Source organism: Girardinichthys multiradiatus, chromosome 18 (genome assembly GCF_021462225.1).
Source record: "Girardinichthys multiradiatus isolate DD_20200921_A chromosome 18, DD_fGirMul_XY1, whole genome shotgun sequence".
In the NCBI taxonomy this organism is placed as follows: domain Eukaryota; kingdom Metazoa; phylum Chordata; class Actinopteri; order Cyprinodontiformes; family Goodeidae; genus Girardinichthys; species Girardinichthys multiradiatus.
In genome coordinates this window covers 10,512,049-10,532,165 of record NC_061810.1, presented here as the reverse complement: position 1 = coordinate 10,532,165, position 20,117 = coordinate 10,512,049, and the positions used below count along the sequence as shown (strand labels likewise).

Below are 20,117 nucleotides of genomic sequence, written 5' to 3'. Positions count from 1 at the left end.
TTATATTTGGTCCTAATGCCATCATTGTTGTAGGGCTCTAACTATATTGAGTGCACATATTTTTAGAAAGAATCTGCCGGATTAATTATTAAATCTCCACATTCTGGACTGTTAGTTACTTCATTCAGAGATAAAGCCTCCTAAGGAGATTTCCCATCAGAAGAGTTCTGCATTGAAAGCTGATTCCAGATCGCTGAGTTGATTATCCTTTTTTATTCTCTCCTCTTTTGGCCTTTTCTGTTTATTGCGTTTTCGTTTTGCTCGGTCAGAACAAAGACCTCTTGTTTTCAGTCTAATGTAAATGTGTTCAGAGCAAACATGTGGGAGAATCTTGGCTTTGTGTCTCAAAGAGCCCATTATGATGCGTCATGAAAGCTGTGGGCTGCTCCCTGTGGAAAGGATGTCTCTCTCCAAGCTAACACCGTCTGTGATTTATTTGTGTGAGTCCACATATAAGTAGGTGAGGGTGTGTCTGTGTGCCAGGATTCCTGGCATTCCCTGAATGATTGAAATTGTGGCCATGAAAGGCAGTTTCCACCGTTCTTCTTTAGAGGAGCTACAGCTTTAAATAGCTGTTTGCTTTTTGTTTCCATCCATGTTTTTCCTGTCTGATCCAACCTCCCCGTGACCTTTCCGACTGTCAGTTCATTTTTGCCCAGCTTCGTTCATAATCATTTGTGTGTGTTTGCAGTGGGAGCCAGTCCAGTATTTCAACAACAAGATCATCTGTGATCTGGTGGAGGAGAAGTTTAAAGGCATCATCTCCATCCTGGTGAGAAACTGCACCCGAACACCTAAGCTAACCTCTGCCTTTACATTGCATCAAGTCTAAGCACTACAAACTTAAAGCACATGATCTTCTGACCTTAGGGCCTATATAATGCTCCATTCTGTGGCTTCCATGCTGGGAGTCATATAAAGAATAAAAAAAATGTTACATGAGGTTTACTTAACTTTGTACCAACTCTTTTGGACGTCTACTACGAGGGTTTATCAAACTGCAAGATTTCAGGCACAGTTTAACAAAACAAAAAATAAATAGGAGAGATTTATTCCAAATGAACTTCAGTTGAGGTTCAGTGTTTATGCTTGCCAAGTTTAAATCAGAAGTTTACATCAACTCGTGATGTGTTTTGGGATCTTCATCCTATTGAAATAGCCAGTATCTCCACTGTCTAGTTGTTGCTTTGAGGTCTTTTTAATTTTTCTGGCCAATCATTCTAATGTAAGATTACCACTGGCAGCCAAACAGCCCCACAGCATAATACCACCACCTCTATGCTTGTCAATTTGTTAAATGTTTGTAGATATAAAAAGTTTACCTTATCTTCTATAAACATACAGTGCTTTCATACTTTATCCTAACCATAAAATTCAGTGTAGGCAGTTACAGTTCAAACCCTAAGCATATTAGAGAAAATCTACAATAAATTGAATCTGTCCACCCAAACCGTGCCTTTATTAAAAATCCTTGTAATTGTATGTTGCATAATCATTCCACTCTGGAAAAAGAATGCTTTAAATAAATAAGGGTTTGGCAAAATAGCAAAAATGTCATATCATGATTTTTTTTATGGTAAAATCAAGAACCAGATTTTATCACGGTTTGCCGGCATAAAATCTCTTCAAGAAAAAAACATAACGGAGCATGTGCTAAATCTAAATTTATTTTAATCAGTTTGCACAAATTTGCCAACTTATGTCAACTGAGATTTAATAATTAAACTGGCAAATTTAAGACTTGGAAGTTCACTTTGTCTCCAACTGAATTACCTGCCCCAATGAAACATATTTTAAGATAATTTCCAAAACCACTCAGGTAAGGTGCACTCTTAATACACAATAAAGATCTAAAAGTAGGAAGATTTTGTGTCAGGATTATTGTCATCAATATCATTTGCTAGTTTAACTCCAGCATAAATTCTTCTTCTCTTCTTCTGGGGGTCTTGCCAAGTATAAGCTGACCCTCAGATACAGTGGTGGTAATCCAATAAATCATTAGATTTATTGGATTACCACCAATTCTAAAGGCTAAAATATCCAGGCAAATGTTTATTAGCTTACAATCAGCTGCTAGGAATCCAACACCTGCTGGGGGAGAGGACTTGCCCTGCTAATTTCCCTCTGCATGTAGTGAGGTTAAGAAAGCATGTCAAAAAGCCTTCCTTGTGCTGGTATAAAGTCCAGAGTACCGTTATTTTGCTTAAAGCTGTTTAGTTTAGGTATTTAATACCACAGGAAAGGCACATGGTTCTAATGGTAATATTTAGTTAATAACTAAAGGATTAATACAAAATGTTCAAGTTAACCATTAAAACCTTTTAACCATTTTAACCCTACAAGATAAAAGTTAATTCATGAAGGAATTAACTTTTATCTTGTATATGACAGATTGTGGACACTTTCTATTTCTTCTGAATCTAGCTCCATGTCGTCCACCCCTGAAGTAAATCATTAAAAGCCCAAATCAGTATAACACTAATGCTGATGATGAGTGTTTGTAAACGTCTGACGTCTATAGGTTTATCTATAATAATGGTGAAGTTGCCCCTTATATAAAACATCCAAATTTTGAATATATCCAGGAAACGGGAATGTAACTCAGTGTGGGACTTTAAGTCTTTGTTTTTCTCCTCCAAGATCCTAACCCTGTCTTCTCATTACAGGATGAGGAGTGCCTGAGACCTGGAGATGCCAGTGACTTCACCTTCCTGGAGAAGCTGGAGAACACCCTGGGGGGACATCCACACTTTGTCACGTCAGTTCGATCCTCATTCAACCCCAGTTTGGTCTCAGATTAAAAAACTTGGCCTTCCGGCTTGCTTCAGAATCTAAACTACCAAAGAGGCATCCTTTAATGTGGTTGCTGTGTGTGTGTCTTCCTTCAGTCACAAGCTGGCCGATGGAAAGACCAGGAAGTTGATGGGCCGCGATGAATTTAGACTGCTGCACTACGCTGGAGAGGTCAACTACAATGTTAACGGTGTGTATGTATGTATATATATATATATATATATATATACACTGCTCAAAAAAATAAAGAGAACACTTAAACAACACAATATAACTCCAAGTAAATCAAACTTCTGTGAAATCAAACTGTCCACTTAGGAAGCAACACTGATTGACAATCAATTTCACATCCTGTTGTTCAAATGGAATAAACAACAGGGGGAAATCTTTGGTGATTAGTAAGAAACACTCAATAAAGGAGTGGTTCTGCAGGTGGGGACCACAGACCACTTCTCGGTACCTATGCTTTCTGGATGATGTTTTGGTCACTTTTGAATGTTGGTGGTGCTTTCACACTCGTGGTAGCATGAGACGGACTCTACAACCCACACAAGTGCCTCAGGTAGTGCAGCTCATCCAGGATGGCACATCAATGCGAGCTGTGGCAAGAAGGTTTGCTGTGTCTGTCAGTGTAGTGTCCAGAGCCTGGAGGCGCTACCAGGAGACAGGAAAGGTGGCAATTCTTTGGAGGGCCGCACAGATTGCAGCTGGAGTCACTGCTTCAAGAACCACCACACACAGACGTGTGCAAGGCATGGGTTTCAGCGGTCGCATTCCTTGCGTCAAGCCACTCTTGAACAAGAGACAGCATCAGAAACGTCTTGACTGGGCTAAAGACAAAAAGGACTGGGCTGCTGCTGAGTGGTCCAAAGTTGTGGTCTCTGATGAAAGTAAATGTTGCATTTCCATTGGAAACCAAGGTCCCAGAATCTGGAGGAAGAGAGGAAAGACAGAATCCATGTTCCTTGTGGTCCAGTGTACAGTTTTCACAGTCAGAGATGGTTTTGGGTGCCATGTCATCTGATGGTGTTGATCCACTATGTTTTTTGAGGTCCAAGGTCAACGCAGCCGTCTAATAGGAAGCTTTAAAGCACTTTATGCTTCCTGCCGCCGACCAACTTTATGGAGATGCAGATTTCATTTCCCAACAGGACTTGGCACCTGCACACAGTGCCAAAGCTACCAGTACCTGGTTTAAGGACCAATGTATCCCTTTTCTTAATTGGCCAGCAAACTCGCCTGACCTTAACGTATTGTGAAGAGGAAGATGCAATAAGCCAGACCCAACAATTCAGAAGATCTGAAGGCTATCAGAGCAACCTGAGCTCTCTTAACACCTGAGCAGTGCCACAGACTGATCGACTCCATGCCACGCCAAATTGCTGCAATAATCCAGGCAAAAGGAGCCCCAACTAAGTATTGAGCGCTGTACATGCTCATACTTTTCATGTTCATACTTTTCAGTTGGCCAGCATTTCTAAAAATCCTTTTTTTGTATTGGTCTTAAGTCATATTCAAATTTTCTGAGATACTGAATTTGAGGTTTTCATTAGTTGTCAGATATAATCATCAAAATTAAAAGAAATAAACAATTGAAATGCATCTGTGTGTAATGAATGAATGTAATATACATGTTTCAGTTTTTGAATGGAATTACTGAAATAAATCAATTTTTTCATGATATTCAAATTTTATGACCAGCACCTGTACATCAAATGTGAATATATTTCAGAAAGCCTGGTTTAACTCTATTTTAGGGGGATCAATTAAAATCCTCCAACTGAGATTCTCTGACACTCTTAAGAAGTTTGTAAGAAAAAAGCGAAAGCAAATATAAAAAGGCACATTAAAAGGAAACATTTATTCATATAATACCTGTTGTAAATTAATTAGAAACCAAAAGTAAATTATTTAAGACTGAAACTTTAATCCTTCCACCAATCAAACTGAAAGAATTGTGAGGAATTACTTGTATTTTTATGTAAATACATTCTGAATAAAACTGTTCCTGTAGCTGAAACTGTGGAGCTGAATATTAAAGAGACTTCTCAACACTGCTGGACAGTTTAGAGGATCAGTTCGGTTTTCAGAAACAGCAAACACCACCAACATGTAATCTCACAGGCTGACCTCCTCCTGGAGTGTTAACAATGTAGCAGATGTGGACAGAAAATGGTAACAGCTGTTTTGTGGTTAAATGAATGAAGGTTTGTCTTTTCTTGTTCAGGATTTTTGGACAAAAACAACGATCTTCTCTTCAGGAATTTAAAAGAGGTGCGACACAGTTTGAATGAAAAAGCAAAGCATTTCATAATTTGCCTTTACAGGTTGAGGTCAGTCGCTGTGTTTGTATCCGCAGGCTATGTGCATGTCTGAGAACAAGATTCTGACGCAGTGTTTTGACCGAGATGAGCTTAGTGACAAGAAACGTCCTGACACGGTGAGCTATCCTACACCCTGGGTCTGTGTTTATGTTTTGAAGTTTCTCTGCTGGCTTTGCCCTCTTCTAAATGGCCCCATGCTTCCCAGCATAGTTTCCCACAGCACAATAAGCAGCGATGTGTTTCCCTCTCCGATACTGATGGGGATTCTCTGCTGCTGCCTTCTCACTGAGGAATGCCCAGTGTGCGCACACACACATAATGACGCAGGGCACTGTCACAGGCTGGCAAGTTGGCATCCCGGTCTTCCACACTGGGCCCAGTGTTCAACCAGTGCTGTGTTAACATAGGTCTCCTCAATTCGTTGACTCTGTCAGCGCGATCTAACCTGCTGCTCGTCTCTTTGTTGTCCCCTGCTCTTACTGAACAGCATCCTTTGCCCAGCGTCTTACCCTCCATTCATTCCTAACAACCTTGAATCTTTTTTTTATTTATTTGTCTGTGTCTGCCCCTTTAGGCAGCCACCCAGTTCAAAGCCAGTCTGGCGAAACTCATGGAGATCCTCATGTCCAAGGAGCCCTCGTATGTCCGCTGCATCAAGCCCAATGACTCCAAGCAAGCAGGTAGGGTGTTAAGTTTCTCTTGATCTCATTATTGTTTACTTATGTTTAATAAGGTGAATTACAACATTTCTGGTGACATGCTGCTTCTTGATTTTTATGATATTTATTGTTTTAATCAAATGTTCTCTGCATTCTTGAGGATATTGAAAATTTGGTCTCCTCTCCTTTTGTCTGTTTTACCTGGATTTGTTATATGAAAGTGTAATTATATTAGTTGGCTGCATAAATGTATGAAATAAAGCTCTACATTGTTGTCACAACATCCAATTAGAGGTTTATTCAGAGATTTACCCATCAGAATTTTGTGTCCGTTTTCCAATCTATGCTGGTCTCGCTGTGGCCGTCCAACTGATTTGTCTTGAACAACTGTTATATAAGAAGATATGAGAGAAGCATTCTAAATATCAGGCAGCCATTAATTACTAATAGTAGGAACAGAAGTGACAGTATGATGCTGTGCAACAGGTCAGTTGCTATAACAAAGGGGTTTACCATTAGGACAAAAATAAAGTGACTACAGAGATCACATCTTTAAACTTTAGTATTAGCTAAACGCACGGTTAGTGTGGCCAGAATTATTGAAACCTCTATGTGTATTTCCAGTTTTTTTTTTACATATCACACAAAAAGATCTAATGGTTGCGTTTCTGATTAGCCGGTCACCAGTTAGAACTGATCAAGCTGAAAACGGTCCGATTTTGGCCATCAAGTGATTACTCTGTGCATCTCTACATTTTATCTCTTTTTACACAGCTATGTTGACATTTCAGACAGTCTGTTTTCTGCTGCATCAGTAGTGGCTGTATAAGGTTCTGTGTGGCCATCAGCAAATTGGGCCAGCCTTTGTTTTTCTCCACACTTGGCCCTTTGTTGGCTCCACACTGTCTCTCTGTCCTCTGTTACTCCTACTGCTGCTGCTTACCATTTACTTATTCTCTCTGCTTCATGTCGTCCAGCTCGCTGATCCATTTCTCTCAGTGTGATGTGTGTCTCTGAACGCCCCCCTCTTCTCTCTCTCTTCTGTGTTGCAGGTCGGTTTGACGAGGTGCTGATCCGTCACCAGGTCAAGTATCTGGGACTGATGGAGAACCTGAGAGTGAGGAGGGCTGGGTTTGCTTACAGACGGCGCTATGAGATCTTCCTACAGAGGTGATCAGCCACTCGTTTGTAATGAAGACACACCCACCAGTTGCTGGTCAGCTGGGTCTGATGGACTGAGCTGAATCTAAATCAGGAACTCTCCTACTGTTTTAACTTCAGAAAAAACTATGTACATGTTTCATTAAAACCTGGGTTTAGTTTATAAAAAAAGGTAGAGAAATTACAACCCCACCCCTGTGTAGACACTCATGAGACAAAAGAGAGAAATCCATCCTTCATATTGAGTGGTTGTTCGAGGTCTATATTTAATTTTTATGACTAAAATCTCAGCCAAAAGTCTTAGTTCGTATTTTATAATAATTTATTAAAATAAACAATTCTTTTTTTAGCCTGCATCAGAGCTAATATCAGGCTTCTAAGCTCAATAATAATTATAATTTACAGTCCTTTCCAAAATTCTTCATGCCACCTGAACGTCTTGACATTTTCACGTTATAACAACAGACTTCATTATATTTTGACTGGGTTTTGTGTGATAGAGCAACACAAAGTAGTGCAGAATTGGTACTTTGTAGAACCACATCCTGTGGCAGTTGCAAGCCTTTTGGGACATTTCTCTACATGTTTTGCAAATCTAATGAATTTCTGTTTGCAAATTAGCTCCAGCTCAGTCTGATATGATGGAGAGCATCTGTGGACATCAACTTCCGGATCTTGCACAGATTTTTAATTGTTTTTGGTCTGGACTTTGACTGGACCATTCTAACCCATCAATAAGCAGATGTATGTTTGGAGTCCCATCAACTCTGACAATTTTCACAGCCTGTGGGGCAAAAAAGCATCACCACAGCATGATGCTACCTCTACTATGTTTCACTGTGGGGACCATTTGTTCAGATAGCATTTTGCATGTAGTCCAAAAGGGTTAACTTTAGTCCCGTCAGAGCAGAGGACCACCTTCCATGTGTTTGCTGTGCCCCTTACATGGTTTGTAGGGAAGTGCAAACAGGAATTCCTTCAGCCTTTTTTCAACACTAGTTTTTATACTGAAGTTTATAACATGGCAAAATGTAGTAAATGGCTGTGAATACTTGTGCTAGGTCGTTTCACAAGATGGCTGTCCTGTGGAGATGGATATTACCTTAACCTTTACTCCTAGGGTGTTCTCTCTAAGCTTCATATCTAAGCAAGCATGCTGGTATTTATTTGTTTTGCCTTGTGTATGTTTAGGTACAAGTCCCTGTGCCCAGAGACATGGCCTAACTGGAATGGAAAGCTGTCTGATGGTGTGTCCACACTGGTCAAACACCTGGGATACAAGCCTGAGGAGTACAAACTGGGCAGGTGAGCTACACATAAGTCTGTTATATAAAGGTACAGATTGGGATAGGTTGCTGTTAGTGCACCTGTCTTTTCCTTAACTTAAACCTTAGCCTAAAAAGTGGTCTGATTATTAATGAAGAATACAATTTTGGATTTTAATTCTAAACTGTACAGATCCAAAATCTTCATCCGCTTCCCAAAGACTTTGTTTGCTACGGAGGATGCACTGGAGACCAGGAAACATGGCCTTGGTAAGAGTCAGGATGTTAAGTCATAAGTATGTATTTTTTTTAAGCACCTGTTTAATTTATGTAATTTTTTTGTTTCTTTCTTTCCTGACAGCCACCAAGCTACAGGCAGGATGGAAAGGCTACTCCCAGAAAACCAAATACCAAAAACTTAGGTCCTCAGGTGAGGAATCTAATATTTTCACATGTCTTATGTGCATCCAGCATTTCAGACTAAACATAACAGTTTCATGGTATTGGTTCAATAAGTTTGTTTTTTCTGTCCCAACTAGCCATTGCAATCCAGGCATGGTGGCGGGGCATCCTGGCGAGGAGGAAGGCCCAGCGCAGGCGACAGGCAGCTAATACTATACGCAGGTATGACACTATAAAGCATGCAGACGGAAAGCTAATGTCAGGATCTATTTAGGGTGTAAGGGATAGAAGTACAAGTATATTATCAGATAAACCCGAAGGATACAACAGACTCCTGTTTTTCAGGTATTATTTCCATCTTGTCACAGGAACTGATTAGACCTTTTAAAGTCATTACCTTCTCTTCAGGTTCATTAAAGGCTTCATCTACCGCCACAAAAAGCGCTGTCCAGAGAACGAGTATTTCCTGGACTATGTGCGCTACTCCTTCCTCACGAATCTGCGCAAGAACCTTCCCAAAAACGTCCTTGATAAAAACTGGCCAGCTCCTCCGGCTGCTCTGGTTGAGGTGGGAATCTGGATTTGTTTAATTACACATTTTCTTTATCCAATATATACCATATGCTTGATTTAACCATTACTTTACACTTTGTATCTAACATAAGCACTAACATATAAAAGAAAGGAAGGAAAACTTCCTCTGTCTTTATAAATTAGATACAGTTTCTTGCAAAAATCTTCATATGCTTTGAACTTTTTCACATTTTGTAACATTACAGCCACTAACTTTAGGATATTTTATTGGGAGTGAATATGATAGACCAACACAAATAGTGCATCATTGTGAAATGGAAGGAAAAACTGATTCCATAAAATTCAGTGCAACATGCAAGCCTTCTGAAGTCACCTTGTGGTGTGTAATTTAGCTGTCCTGTAAAGGCTTCAGAGGTTTTGTTGGAGAACATTAGAGAACAAAATCAATCATGAAGAGCAAGAAAACCTGATAGAGATTAGATCAAAGCATATCCATGTGTTAGAATGGTCTAGTAAAAGTCCAAACTTATATCTGATTAATATGTGATGAGACTTGACAATCGACATTGATCGACACTTTCCATCCAGCCTGATTGGGCTGTAGCTAATTAGCAAATGAGTTAAGGAAAATGGAAAGAAAATCAGTTTCTAGATGGACAAAGCTGTTAGAAGTATATATCCCAACAGATATGCAGCTGTAACTGCAGCGAAGCTGGTTCTAGAAGGTTTTGGACCTGGTGAAAATGCCACATTTTCTAGAGTTTTGTTTGTAAAACATTTTAAGACCATCTCTCCATTTCCTTCCACCTTACAGTTACAGTGTGCACTACTTTATGTTAGTCTTAATTAGAGTGGAGTTTGCGACAAAATGTGAAAGTTTAAAGGAGACAAATACTTTTGCAAGGCACTGCATGTTTGGACATTAGCAGTGTTGTGAAAACCCTGTCTGTGTCTTCAGGCGTCAGAGCTTTTGCGCAAGATGTGCATGCAGAACATGGTGTGGAGTTACTGCAAGAAGATCAGCTCTGAGTGGAAACATCAGGTGAGAAATATCCCCGGTCAGGACTTGCACTTTAGAATCTGTATTATGTCCTCTAAATATGCTTTACCGTCGACACTGGTTTGCATAGATGGAGCAGAAAATGATTGCCAGCGAGATCTTCAAAGACAAGAAGGACAACTATCCGCAGAGTGTTCCGAAGCTGTTTGTTGGCACAAGGCTCAGTAAGACTTCAACACTTGGACTATACCATTCTTTATACAGTAGGGTTTCAAATAATTCTGCCTTTTCTGTTCCTGCTCAGATGGTGAGGACATCAACCCCAAAGCAGTACTAGCTCTGGGCACTGAGAAGATGAAGGTTAGTGAAGCCTGGAATTCTGTCTAAGAGTTCAGCTTTTGCAGTATGCTGATGTGCATTCTTTCTATGCACAGTACGCTGTACCAGTCACCAAGTATGACAGGAAGGGCTACAAGCCTCGGTCCCGGCAGCTGCTGCTCACTGCCAATAGTGCCATCATCGTCGAGGAGGGCAAACTCAAACAGTGCATTGACTACGCAGCCCTGAAAGGTCCCAGATTAATAAACAGATAAATAAATCTGAGGATAAGATGAAGAATTGGATAATCTGAACCAGGATCTTATTTATTAGCATTATTGTTGTCTCTCTGACACTTTTACTCAAGCCACTTCACCTATGTTTGTTCTCCTCAGACATCTCGGTCAGCTCGCTCAGCGATGGTTTGTTTGTTCTGCACGTGTCCAGTGAAGACAACAAGCAAAAGGTGAGACCAAAGCCGAGTCAAAAAAGCTTCCTGAGAACTGTTCATGTTAGCTTTGTATGAAAATAAGCGTCTGTCTATTTACTCCCAGGGGGATGTGGTTTTGCAATGTGACCATGTGATCGAGACCTTGACCAAAATCGCCATCTGTGCCGACAAAATCAACAGCATCAACATCAACCAGGGCAGGTGAGAGTCAGAACTGACAGAGACATAGGCAAACATTACCTTGAATGTGTGTTCAAAACTATCATTGATCAGCTCTGAACTGATCCAGTTTCATCTCCAGAAGAAAATAAAAACGTAGCCTTTGTCAAACTAGGGGTTCCTCAGGGGTCCATATTGGGCCATGTATATATGCATCAATCAGTTACAACAGGAAAATCCATGTAGTTGCCAAGTGTGAACCATATATTCATTTAGATTGAGTTTATTTGAAAATTCTGAACTTTTTTTAAACTGATTTTGTTAATTGGAATAACTGATAATTGTAATTTGTTCCACAGAAGTGGAAAAATAAAGGTGAATTTAATTTTCATACCATGATCCACCAATGGTTTACTTTTTCAGAACTTTCTAAGTATTTGAGGAGTTGCTGAGAAACATTTAAGACACTTGTATACCTAGAACCACAGAGGGAGTTGTTTTTAACTCCATAAAGAGACGATATAATTAATTGTTTTTCTGTTGCCATGGAAACTCTGTTGTAAGCTATACCACCGATGAGGATCTTGACTAACATAAAAAAAAAATCAGTCTTTGCTGTTTTGGTTTATTGATTGAATAATGCATAATTATAACAAATGAAATAATAATAATATAGGTTTTACTGGTTCAGCAGAATTACTTTTTACTGCCGGCTAAAAAAACTGACAGAGAAACACAGTTGGCTAATATAAGGTTAGTTATATGGGTCTAGACATATTGCAGTAGGATATAAATTACAGGCTATAGTTTTGATGCAGATTTTGGTTTGATGTGCAAGAAAAAAACAATAAACATTTAATAACATCCAGAACATCAGTGTATATAATTTAGGACTTTGGATAGTTAGGCTTTGTTTTTGCATGGAGCAATTCCAGGAGAATGGGGTCAGCAATCAATATTGTATTAAAAACAAGATGATTACGGAGTCCTCTGCAGCGACATGCCTCTTATGGCCTAATATAATTTCATTTCTGCACTCTACATATTATTACAACACTAAACACAGAGTTTGGGACTTTACACCATGTTTGACAGATGTTCCTGACAAAGTGCTTTGCTGGTGTGTGTTTGTGTAATATAAAAATATTTTGTAAGTGAATATAACTAATGCCACAAGTCACATCTCTTCAGCCTGATTTGCTTCCATGTGTTCTTTGCTCTCTAAACTGGACATCAACGATCCAGGCCATGATATTATCAGCTGTTACTGTAATACTAACAATATTTTAAAGAAAAAATTGTTGTACTCTTTGGTGGATCCATTGCAGTGTAGTAGAATTGCTTTTTGGATACGCTACAATCCTTAATTTTTAATTGAGGCAGAAGCAGACAATTTTACTTTGAATTAAATCTTCCACAGACGTTGCATTGCTGTTCCATGTGACAAAAATGGTCAAAGTTGAATTTTTTTTTTTTTAACTCTGACAACGGTGCTCTGTGACAGATTCTCATGGGAGACAGGATATCTATCAAACTGCTCTGACCGAGCAGAAAGCAGCCGGTCACTATGGAAGCAGAGCTCCTTCACAAGCTCCATGCTGAATTACAGTCTCACCAAGTTTTTCTGTTTTTTTTCTCTCTGTCTCGCTTTACTAAGTTTAGTCTATTGATGGTTTTAGCATAAGACAAACTGCAGCTTGGCAGATAAAATATAGCCATTACTTGTTATTTTTAAAACTCTGCCTCTTTTGCGCTGTGTGCTGCAGTGGATGAACACAGAGCAGTGACATTAGTGTTTACAGTGTAGCACCTCTCGCTTCACTGCAGACGTCTGCAGGAAGCTCAGTGAATGCTGTTGTGTGGAACCCCCCTGAAGGATCCTCTGATGAGAAGCCAGAATAAGTCCCTCTAGTGGTTCTAGGAGGAATTAGAATCTTTCTGGTTCTAGTGCCGGATGTTTTGGATTTTTCCATCCAGACACAAAAATCATTCACAGTAGCAGAGAAAATAAATTGCTTAAAGCTCATTGCACTCTCTGTTTCCGGGTGTAACTTCATCTATAATCTGTTTTGCTTCTTCAGTATAAAGTATACAGTGGGTAGTGGGAAAGAAGGAATCATAGACTTCACGCCCGGATCAGAACTTCTAGTGGCAAAGGCGAGGAACGGACACTTGTCTGTGGTGAGTAAAATTTAATTTATTTTGTTTATGTCTCATTATAAAACTATGGCAGCTTGATGACTATAGGGGAAAACAACACTCAGCTATTTTTCCAGCTGCTTCCAACACTTTAGATGTTTCCACAGAATATTTCTTTACATCCTGTTGAGCTTTGACTTCTTCGTTCCTTTTTTTCCAGACTGCTCCGAGACTGAACTCCAGATGATGGCCACCCTGACCGGAACATAGCAGGAATCCCCTGAGCTCCCCCATCCTCCAATCACACGAACGCAGACCTCGTTCTGCCTAAGCCAATCACGTACCGCCTGTCTCTACATGGCAGAATCTTGCGCTTCCAATTAAAATTTTAAACCGAAAACGCTTAAAAATCTAGCTAAACTAATTGATATATTTATGTTTATATATAATATTTTTGAGATTAATAGTGTTGCTGTTTGAATATTCTGATTTTATAAACATATGTATATGGCCAAGGAATAACAAATATTTCTGGTGCATTTTTCTTGCACCTTGCCGGCTTATTGTGCTTTATTCTGGAACACGAACACAGTGAGGGACAAGACACAGACACCAAAGGAGAACAAGAGAACTGTGTCTGCAGAAGATCAGAGTAACCTGTTGCTGGTGGCTGTCTTTTTTTCTCCCTCCTTTCTCAGTTGGACTAATCACCTTAATTTCTGCTATTCTGGAGAAGATGTCTTCTCATTAAATCATGAAGGTGCACAGATCAAGGCTAACAGCATGTAGAGCAGACGAGGAGAGGTTAAGTGGTGAGGAAGAAAAATTCATCAGTAGGCCTAGAATACTTCGACACAGAAACAGCTGCTGATGTCAGACTGTACCTTTCTGCAAATGCTGCATGAAGATGACCAAAGAAAGTGACATGTGGATAAGAGAGAGGCGAAAAACACAATAAAGCATAGCCATGTTTTACCTTGAAGTCAGGTGCCTGTTTATTTTATTGGCTAATTTCTTCAGAACAGGTTATCATTTGTTTTTGACAGATTTGGGATCACAAAGTCGTTTTTTGACTAAATGTCTAACCACAGCTTTAGCTTCCCTGTCCTTATTGCCACCTCTGTTCTGACGCTTCCTGCCAAGGCCTGAACTGGTCTACTGGGAACATCTAGCATCTATACAGACGTGGTACAAAAGTGATTCTGGCAGATTTTCTTCTTGTGTATGTATATTTCCAGAGATGAGCTCATTTACCTGAATTCAGACTATATCTTGTAACTCTTGGACTCACAGTGCTTCTGTTTGGGCTTAGCTAAGGCTTAGCTTAGCTAAAACACCAAAAAATACCAGTTTGAGAAGCAGAAGATATTAATGTTGTAGAAATGTTTTCCTTTCAAGGGATTAATTTCACATTTTGGTTAAAGATTTTATAAGCCACTCTGTCAGTAGGCCTATGATAAATCTTTAAATGCTACAGGCTGGAGGTAGCTAGCTGAGCTTTAATTGTCTCCATTAGCAATAAGGCTCATCAGTGACACAAGTGTTGGACTAGAATAGTTTTTATGACAACAGGAAGGCTAGATGGTCTGGAAAGAAAGGAAATAATAAGAAAAACTGCTCTCTTGAAACACTAAGAATACCTAGCTTGGGTTCTTTGACAGAAAATCCGTGTAGAGTTGAAACACCGGGCCCCCAGTGGACCAGTTCTGCAACAAACAGCGCTTACTCCAACTCTGACCTCTTTCAAACCAAAGACTGATGATGAAAAGCTTCCCAGAGGAACCTCTAAATGTTTTCCGAGTATATATAAAAAATATATTTCACGTTTTTACCAAATTTATTCTATGACAACTTTTTATCCGCATCATGGTTCTGGGTGGTGGAGCAACACCACAAAACAGGACTGTGCCGCTGCACTTATTAGCCAAAGATCTTGTTAATTTCTTGTGATTCTGTGTTGTATGATTAATATAATGTAAATGTATCTGTAAGGAATGTCATGTTTGTTTTCTTTGGGGGGAGAAGTTTGTAAATGTATAGTTTGTGAACTGAGCAGTTAAAGTAGAGAATGGTTTGATGATGTGAAATTCAAAAGAATGCTTTTAATCATCCTTAATGCACGCTTTGTGTTCACGTGCCTTCTTTTAGACAGACACAAGATCTGCTTGCTGATAGAAATCCCTCTCTGACTGTCAGAGGTTTGCTCCCTCTGTGTGTACAAGCTTTATTCGTACCAAGTCCAATGTATGCTGATTTACAGATGCACTCTGTTCAGTCCCACCTTACTGTACAACCAATGTATAACTATGCCAACACACTAAATAATACTTATAATTTGAATAAATAAATTTAAAAATTTAATTAAAGCTGATGAGTGGTTATTTCGTTTTTGACTTCTTGTTTAACTGCATTCTTTTTTTTTTTTAAGAGATCGAGAGTTTAGGACTGAAACTGTTTCATGGCAACAGTTTAGTTGCCGAGACAAGGGGTGTGATGGAACCTATAACTTTCCACAACACCAGTGCTATATAGCTTTATGTACAAAATGAACAAAATATAAATGCTTAGGAGAAGAATGAGGAAAAACCTACCCAACTCCAGTGAGGAATTCTGGGGATTGGACTGGAGATTGCGGTCGATTTGACGTTTATGTTTATCATGGCATAATATGCCAGGGTTGCATTTTTAATTTTAGTGAGGGTAAATCAGATATAATTCAAGATAAAATGTGTGATTATGTAAAAGTTATGTAAAGTTACATTATGTAAAAAACTAATTTGGCCATCAGTGACAAGTCTTATATGATGCCACCCTAGGGGCGCACTTCCTTAAACCCCCACTCCCCCAAAGATATTAAAGACTAGGGCACTCTTGCCAAAGGCAGAGAGGACATCACCAGTTAACTTTGACTCCATTACGTAGGGGCTATGATTGAAACCACCAAACACCATGCACCCTGAAAACCAACCAACCAGCAGATCATTATAGGGAGCACTCTAGATCAGCAGGCAACAGGGTGCACCTAGTCAACACAGGGGGGGCACTAAATACTCACTGACTGCACATGCTTGTAGTCATCATTCACTCCTTTACATACAACCAGAGTGACTGGATGTTTAGGGTTACAGTCAAACAGTGTAGACCAAAGCATATACATATGTTAGAATGGCCCAAAATCCAGACATAAATCCAATTGATAATTTCTGGGAAGGGGCTCTTCATCTAATCAAACTGACCTTAAGGTTATTTGCAAAGAAGAATTGGCAAAAATGTCAGTGTTTTGTTTAGAGCTCAGAGAGACATACACTAAAAAACTTCAGCTGTAATTGCAGTTCTAACTGAAAGGTGGTCCTACCAAGGATTGACTTAGGGAGGCGGTAACAAAATGTGAAAACATGTTAAGGGGTGTGCATACCTTTGCAAGCCTCTGAATCTGTGCTAATACTGCCCCGAAACCCTAGATGGTGAACAAGCTTTGGATAAAAGCTGCATTTTTTCCTCCTGGAAGACATGTTTTTCGTCATCACTTATTTTAATCAGGGTTACGGTATTTTTTGCTGTTTATCCTTACAGGAGTGATTCTGGAATACGTTTACTGTAATGTATAAATTGGAAATACTTTCTCAGGTTTTGGTTTAGCGCAAAGAACCAAAGCGTTTGAGGTGGCCACTAGATGTCGCCCTTGATACCCCAGTGTTTTTCATGCCCACCCCCGTCAATCCTCTTTTCTTCCAGACGGATCATGTGAACCCTGATTTCTAAGAATTACATCTTTGGTTTGAAGCAGAAGCAGTGAAGTAAACAGGGTGTCATCTCACATGATGACGGATGTATTAGCAGCAGCACAAAGAAGACACGCAGCGTGTTTACAAGTGTTGGGAATAAACTAAAGTAAAACATGTTGGATGCTTGAAGGATTGAAATACAAAGAAAACAAATCCCCGGAGTTTGAAACACTTTAATGCAAAACAGTTGCCTCTATAAAAGTGTCTTCAAGTCGCGGTAATTTTATCTGCAGTATATGTTGTCTGGTGCCAAAAGGGAGTACAAGGAGATAGAAAAACTATTGTTGCAATTGTTGTAACTATTTTTTAAAATGGGTTATAATCTTGCTTTGATTAAAAAGTTGTTTTGGATCTCCTAATTGTCCCTCTATTCAGTCATTCTCAAGTTTTTCCAGACAAAAAAGAAAAACATTGGATGTTCTCTGATTGGTTGTGGATGGTCTCTCAGCTTAGCCATGGACCAATACCGAGGCTGCGCTGTTTGTGCGGTGCCGCTGCAGCAGATATAAAAGCGGCAGCTATGAGAGAACAGCCAAAATTACTGAAACCAAGTGAAAGAAGAAAAGCGAGCAGGAATCCCCCCCAGGTGACTGTCCACCTCTGCTCCGTCTTTTGGTCAGCAAGGGGCACTTGGAGCCTGACGGAGCTGTCCCGTTTGTTCCCACAGCATCCATCCCCGCGCTCAGGTGAGGCTGTCCGCATTCACCGAAGATGCTCCGCACACACACATAGAGCTCTGACAGAAGAGGACAGGATGTCTCCTAATGTGGCTCAGATGGAGAAAGGACCGTGAAATGACAGGAGCGTCATTATGCAACCTACTCTGCATCTGAGCCGCTTCCCCTTCATGCCAGCTTTATGGTTACATTAAAGGAAGGTGCAACCGCCTGAAACACGATCAACTTCCGAACTGTCACTATTATAGGAACAGTCTGCTTTCGCCTTCTGCTAGTCCACATTTTAACCATAAGATAAATATGTTGTGGTAAAATGATCTTACTGTCACCATTTTTTGTTATATAGGCTGACAGGTGCCTCTCACTCTGGAAGTAAGTCATTTTTTCAGTGCTGCATCAAAATAATGTTTACATGCACAAGAACAAGCGTTCCTTGTCTATTAAAAGTAAATATGTAACTATTTACAATTTATATTAGTTGTTATGTTGCCCTTCATGAGCTGTCTTTGTTCCAGCGACACGATGTTTTGCCTACTCCTGTTGTCACCGAACAGCTGAGCGCTTTAATTGCTGCATCAAGATGCAGAGAATTCAGCATTAATCCAGAAAAAGCTAAGAAGCGCTTCAAAATAAAAGCATTTTGATCTCATGACTCATTTAACGAAGAATAACACGTCGGCCTATATTACGGATTATTCTTCTGTCTCTTATTAAGAGTGTTACAGTTTGGCATCAAAGTTGTACACTATAAATTTTTATGATTTTTAAGAAATCATAAATTTATATCTTCGACTTTAACAGTTCTTGGCGGAAACGCTAGGTTTCCGTGGTAAGCCTAACAGAGGAAGCTGGAGGATGGATGGGTGTGTTTGGTGGGGGGGGTTATTGTGCAGATGATTTCAGTCCAGTTTAGACCAGTTTCAAGCCAGTTCCTTCAGCTTTCTAGTAGTCTTTAATTGTTCTCAGAGCGATAAAGGGTATGGCCACTATGTAAAAGAGTTAGAGCAACATGACTCCTGTGCTATTTTATATGTGGCTTATTCAAATGCCCCGCAGCGGTGGGGGAAACGAAAAGTTAGTTCATGTAGAAACACGCATACACAAGGGGCCCATCACTTTAACTGTTATGTCGAAAATCATAAACATTATCAAAAAAATCCGAAAATAAGGCATATGTCTCACAATTGCTCCTTCATAATCTGTTTTTTTAAAACTGTCATTTAAGCACGTTATTTTTTCTTTCCTTGAAAACCTGAACTTTCGTATTTTTCCAAGAAAATGTAGTGAAGCTGGTGCTATATTTACACCTACAGACTGAGGGCTGCTGCCAGCATCACTTGAGCGGCGCTTGTGCACAGAGCAGTCTCGCGCCGTACCGGTTCGAACTGGCTTGAACTCGCGCTGCGTTCACGTCCAATGCAGTTATCAGTAAACAACACGTTTTCTTTCAGAAAAAAAAAACCCCGTAGCAAAGTCGATGTTTTTTTCTTTTTCACACACACACGTTTAAAGTGTCCCCCCCCCCCCAAACACCTAAAGGAGAATGCGCTAACCATTGTTGTGGGTTCAAGTTGTGTTGTTGATTCCGTAATCAACGTGACACTTTTTAAATTTTTACTGACATTGAGAGTTGCCCTATAAATGAGTACGGCTTTCTTTGTCTTTAAAAGGACCAAGCTATATCTGTATTTCAGTATTTCAGGTGTAAGCTCTGACATTAGTCGCCTTTTCTGTCAGTAAATTATCTTGCGGCGATCTTTTCCCATCAGTCTGGAATGCAACAACAACCTCACGTGTAGCAAATTCAACCAATATCCTTAGCAGCCAATAAGCGAAGAAATAATAAACTTATATGCCAATCAGATATCTCCGTGGGCGGAATATTTAATATTTATAGGCGAGGTTTAAGTTGTTTGTTCCTGTCCTCGCCATCGTCATGGTGCGAAAACAAAGGAGTTTTAGTAGTTGCTCAACAAGTCACGTGAAGGTTGTTTTTGTTAACTCGAGCAGTTTTAAAACATGCAATAGATATAAATTTCCAAGTATTTGGTCTAGAAACCTTTTTGAGGGACTGTTTAAAGGAGTCAAAACATTTTCCCTGTATAGGTTTTGTTTTTCTTCACTGTGGCCCAAACAGATTTCCATTAGGACTTCTAGTTAAATGTTGTCACACCTGGCCTGACCTACCTCTATACATGTCCTGGGTGACGGGACCTTTCCTTTGTGAAAAGCAAATGTGAACAGGCTTAAACTCTCTTAGCACTTAGGTGTGTCCTGTGCATATTCTCAAATTGTTAAAGTGCCAATTCTGGGTGCTAGTTTTTTTTTCCCGTTTGTGATTTTATATCTTTGTAGTTTTGGTTGTTTTGTATCTTACTCCACGGGTGGTTTCACACTGAAAGGGCTGAAAGATACAGCAACTTGTGCTTAACAGGGGGAGAAAAAAAATG

At 39.7% G+C, this 20,117-nt stretch overlaps 2 protein-coding genes across 9 annotated transcripts in view; both read left to right on the top strand.

The window, feature by feature from the left end:
- LOC124883963 (unconventional myosin-Ic-like) overlaps positions 1–15,571 on the top strand; it is a 60,758-nt gene extending 45,187 nt beyond the window's left edge. For all 7 annotated transcript variants that reach the window (XM_047391476.1, XM_047391479.1, XM_047391478.1 and 4 more), the window contains exons 13-32: positions 692–772; positions 2,667–2,758; positions 2,889–2,983; positions 5,021–5,067; positions 5,153–5,233; positions 5,692–5,797; positions 6,829–6,946; positions 8,129–8,242; positions 8,396–8,472; positions 8,564–8,632; positions 8,742–8,826; positions 9,013–9,172; positions 10,097–10,180; positions 10,269–10,362; positions 10,443–10,498; positions 10,573–10,708; positions 10,852–10,922; positions 11,011–11,108; positions 13,148–13,247; positions 13,426–15,571. In XM_047391476.1, coding sequence (XP_047247432.1) covers positions 692–772; positions 2,667–2,758; positions 2,889–2,983; positions 5,021–5,067; positions 5,153–5,233; positions 5,692–5,797; positions 6,829–6,946; positions 8,129–8,242; positions 8,396–8,472; positions 8,564–8,632; positions 8,742–8,826; positions 9,013–9,172; positions 10,097–10,180; positions 10,269–10,362; positions 10,443–10,498; positions 10,573–10,708; positions 10,852–10,922; positions 11,011–11,108; positions 13,148–13,247; positions 13,426–13,452 — 1,791 coding nt within the window. In that variant the 3' untranslated portion in view covers positions 13,453–15,571. The remainder of the gene's footprint in view (positions 1–691; positions 773–2,666; positions 2,759–2,888; positions 2,984–5,020; positions 5,068–5,152; positions 5,234–5,691; positions 5,798–6,828; positions 6,947–8,128; positions 8,243–8,395; positions 8,473–8,563; positions 8,633–8,741; positions 8,827–9,012; positions 9,173–10,096; positions 10,181–10,268; positions 10,363–10,442; positions 10,499–10,572; positions 10,709–10,851; positions 10,923–11,010; positions 11,109–13,147; positions 13,248–13,425) is intronic.
- A 1,922-nt stretch (positions 15,572–17,493) lies between these two features.
- The window catches only part of LOC124884121 (large neutral amino acids transporter small subunit 4-like), a 37,599-nt gene continuing 34,975 nt past the window's right edge, over positions 17,494–20,117 (top strand). Inside the window, exon 1 of one of the 2 annotated variants that reach the window (XM_047391795.1) lies at positions 17,494–17,676. The gene's annotated coding sequence lies outside the window, so the exon portion shown is untranslated. The remainder of the gene's footprint in view (positions 17,677–20,117) is intronic. The other variant, XM_047391796.1, reaches the window with a different exon arrangement.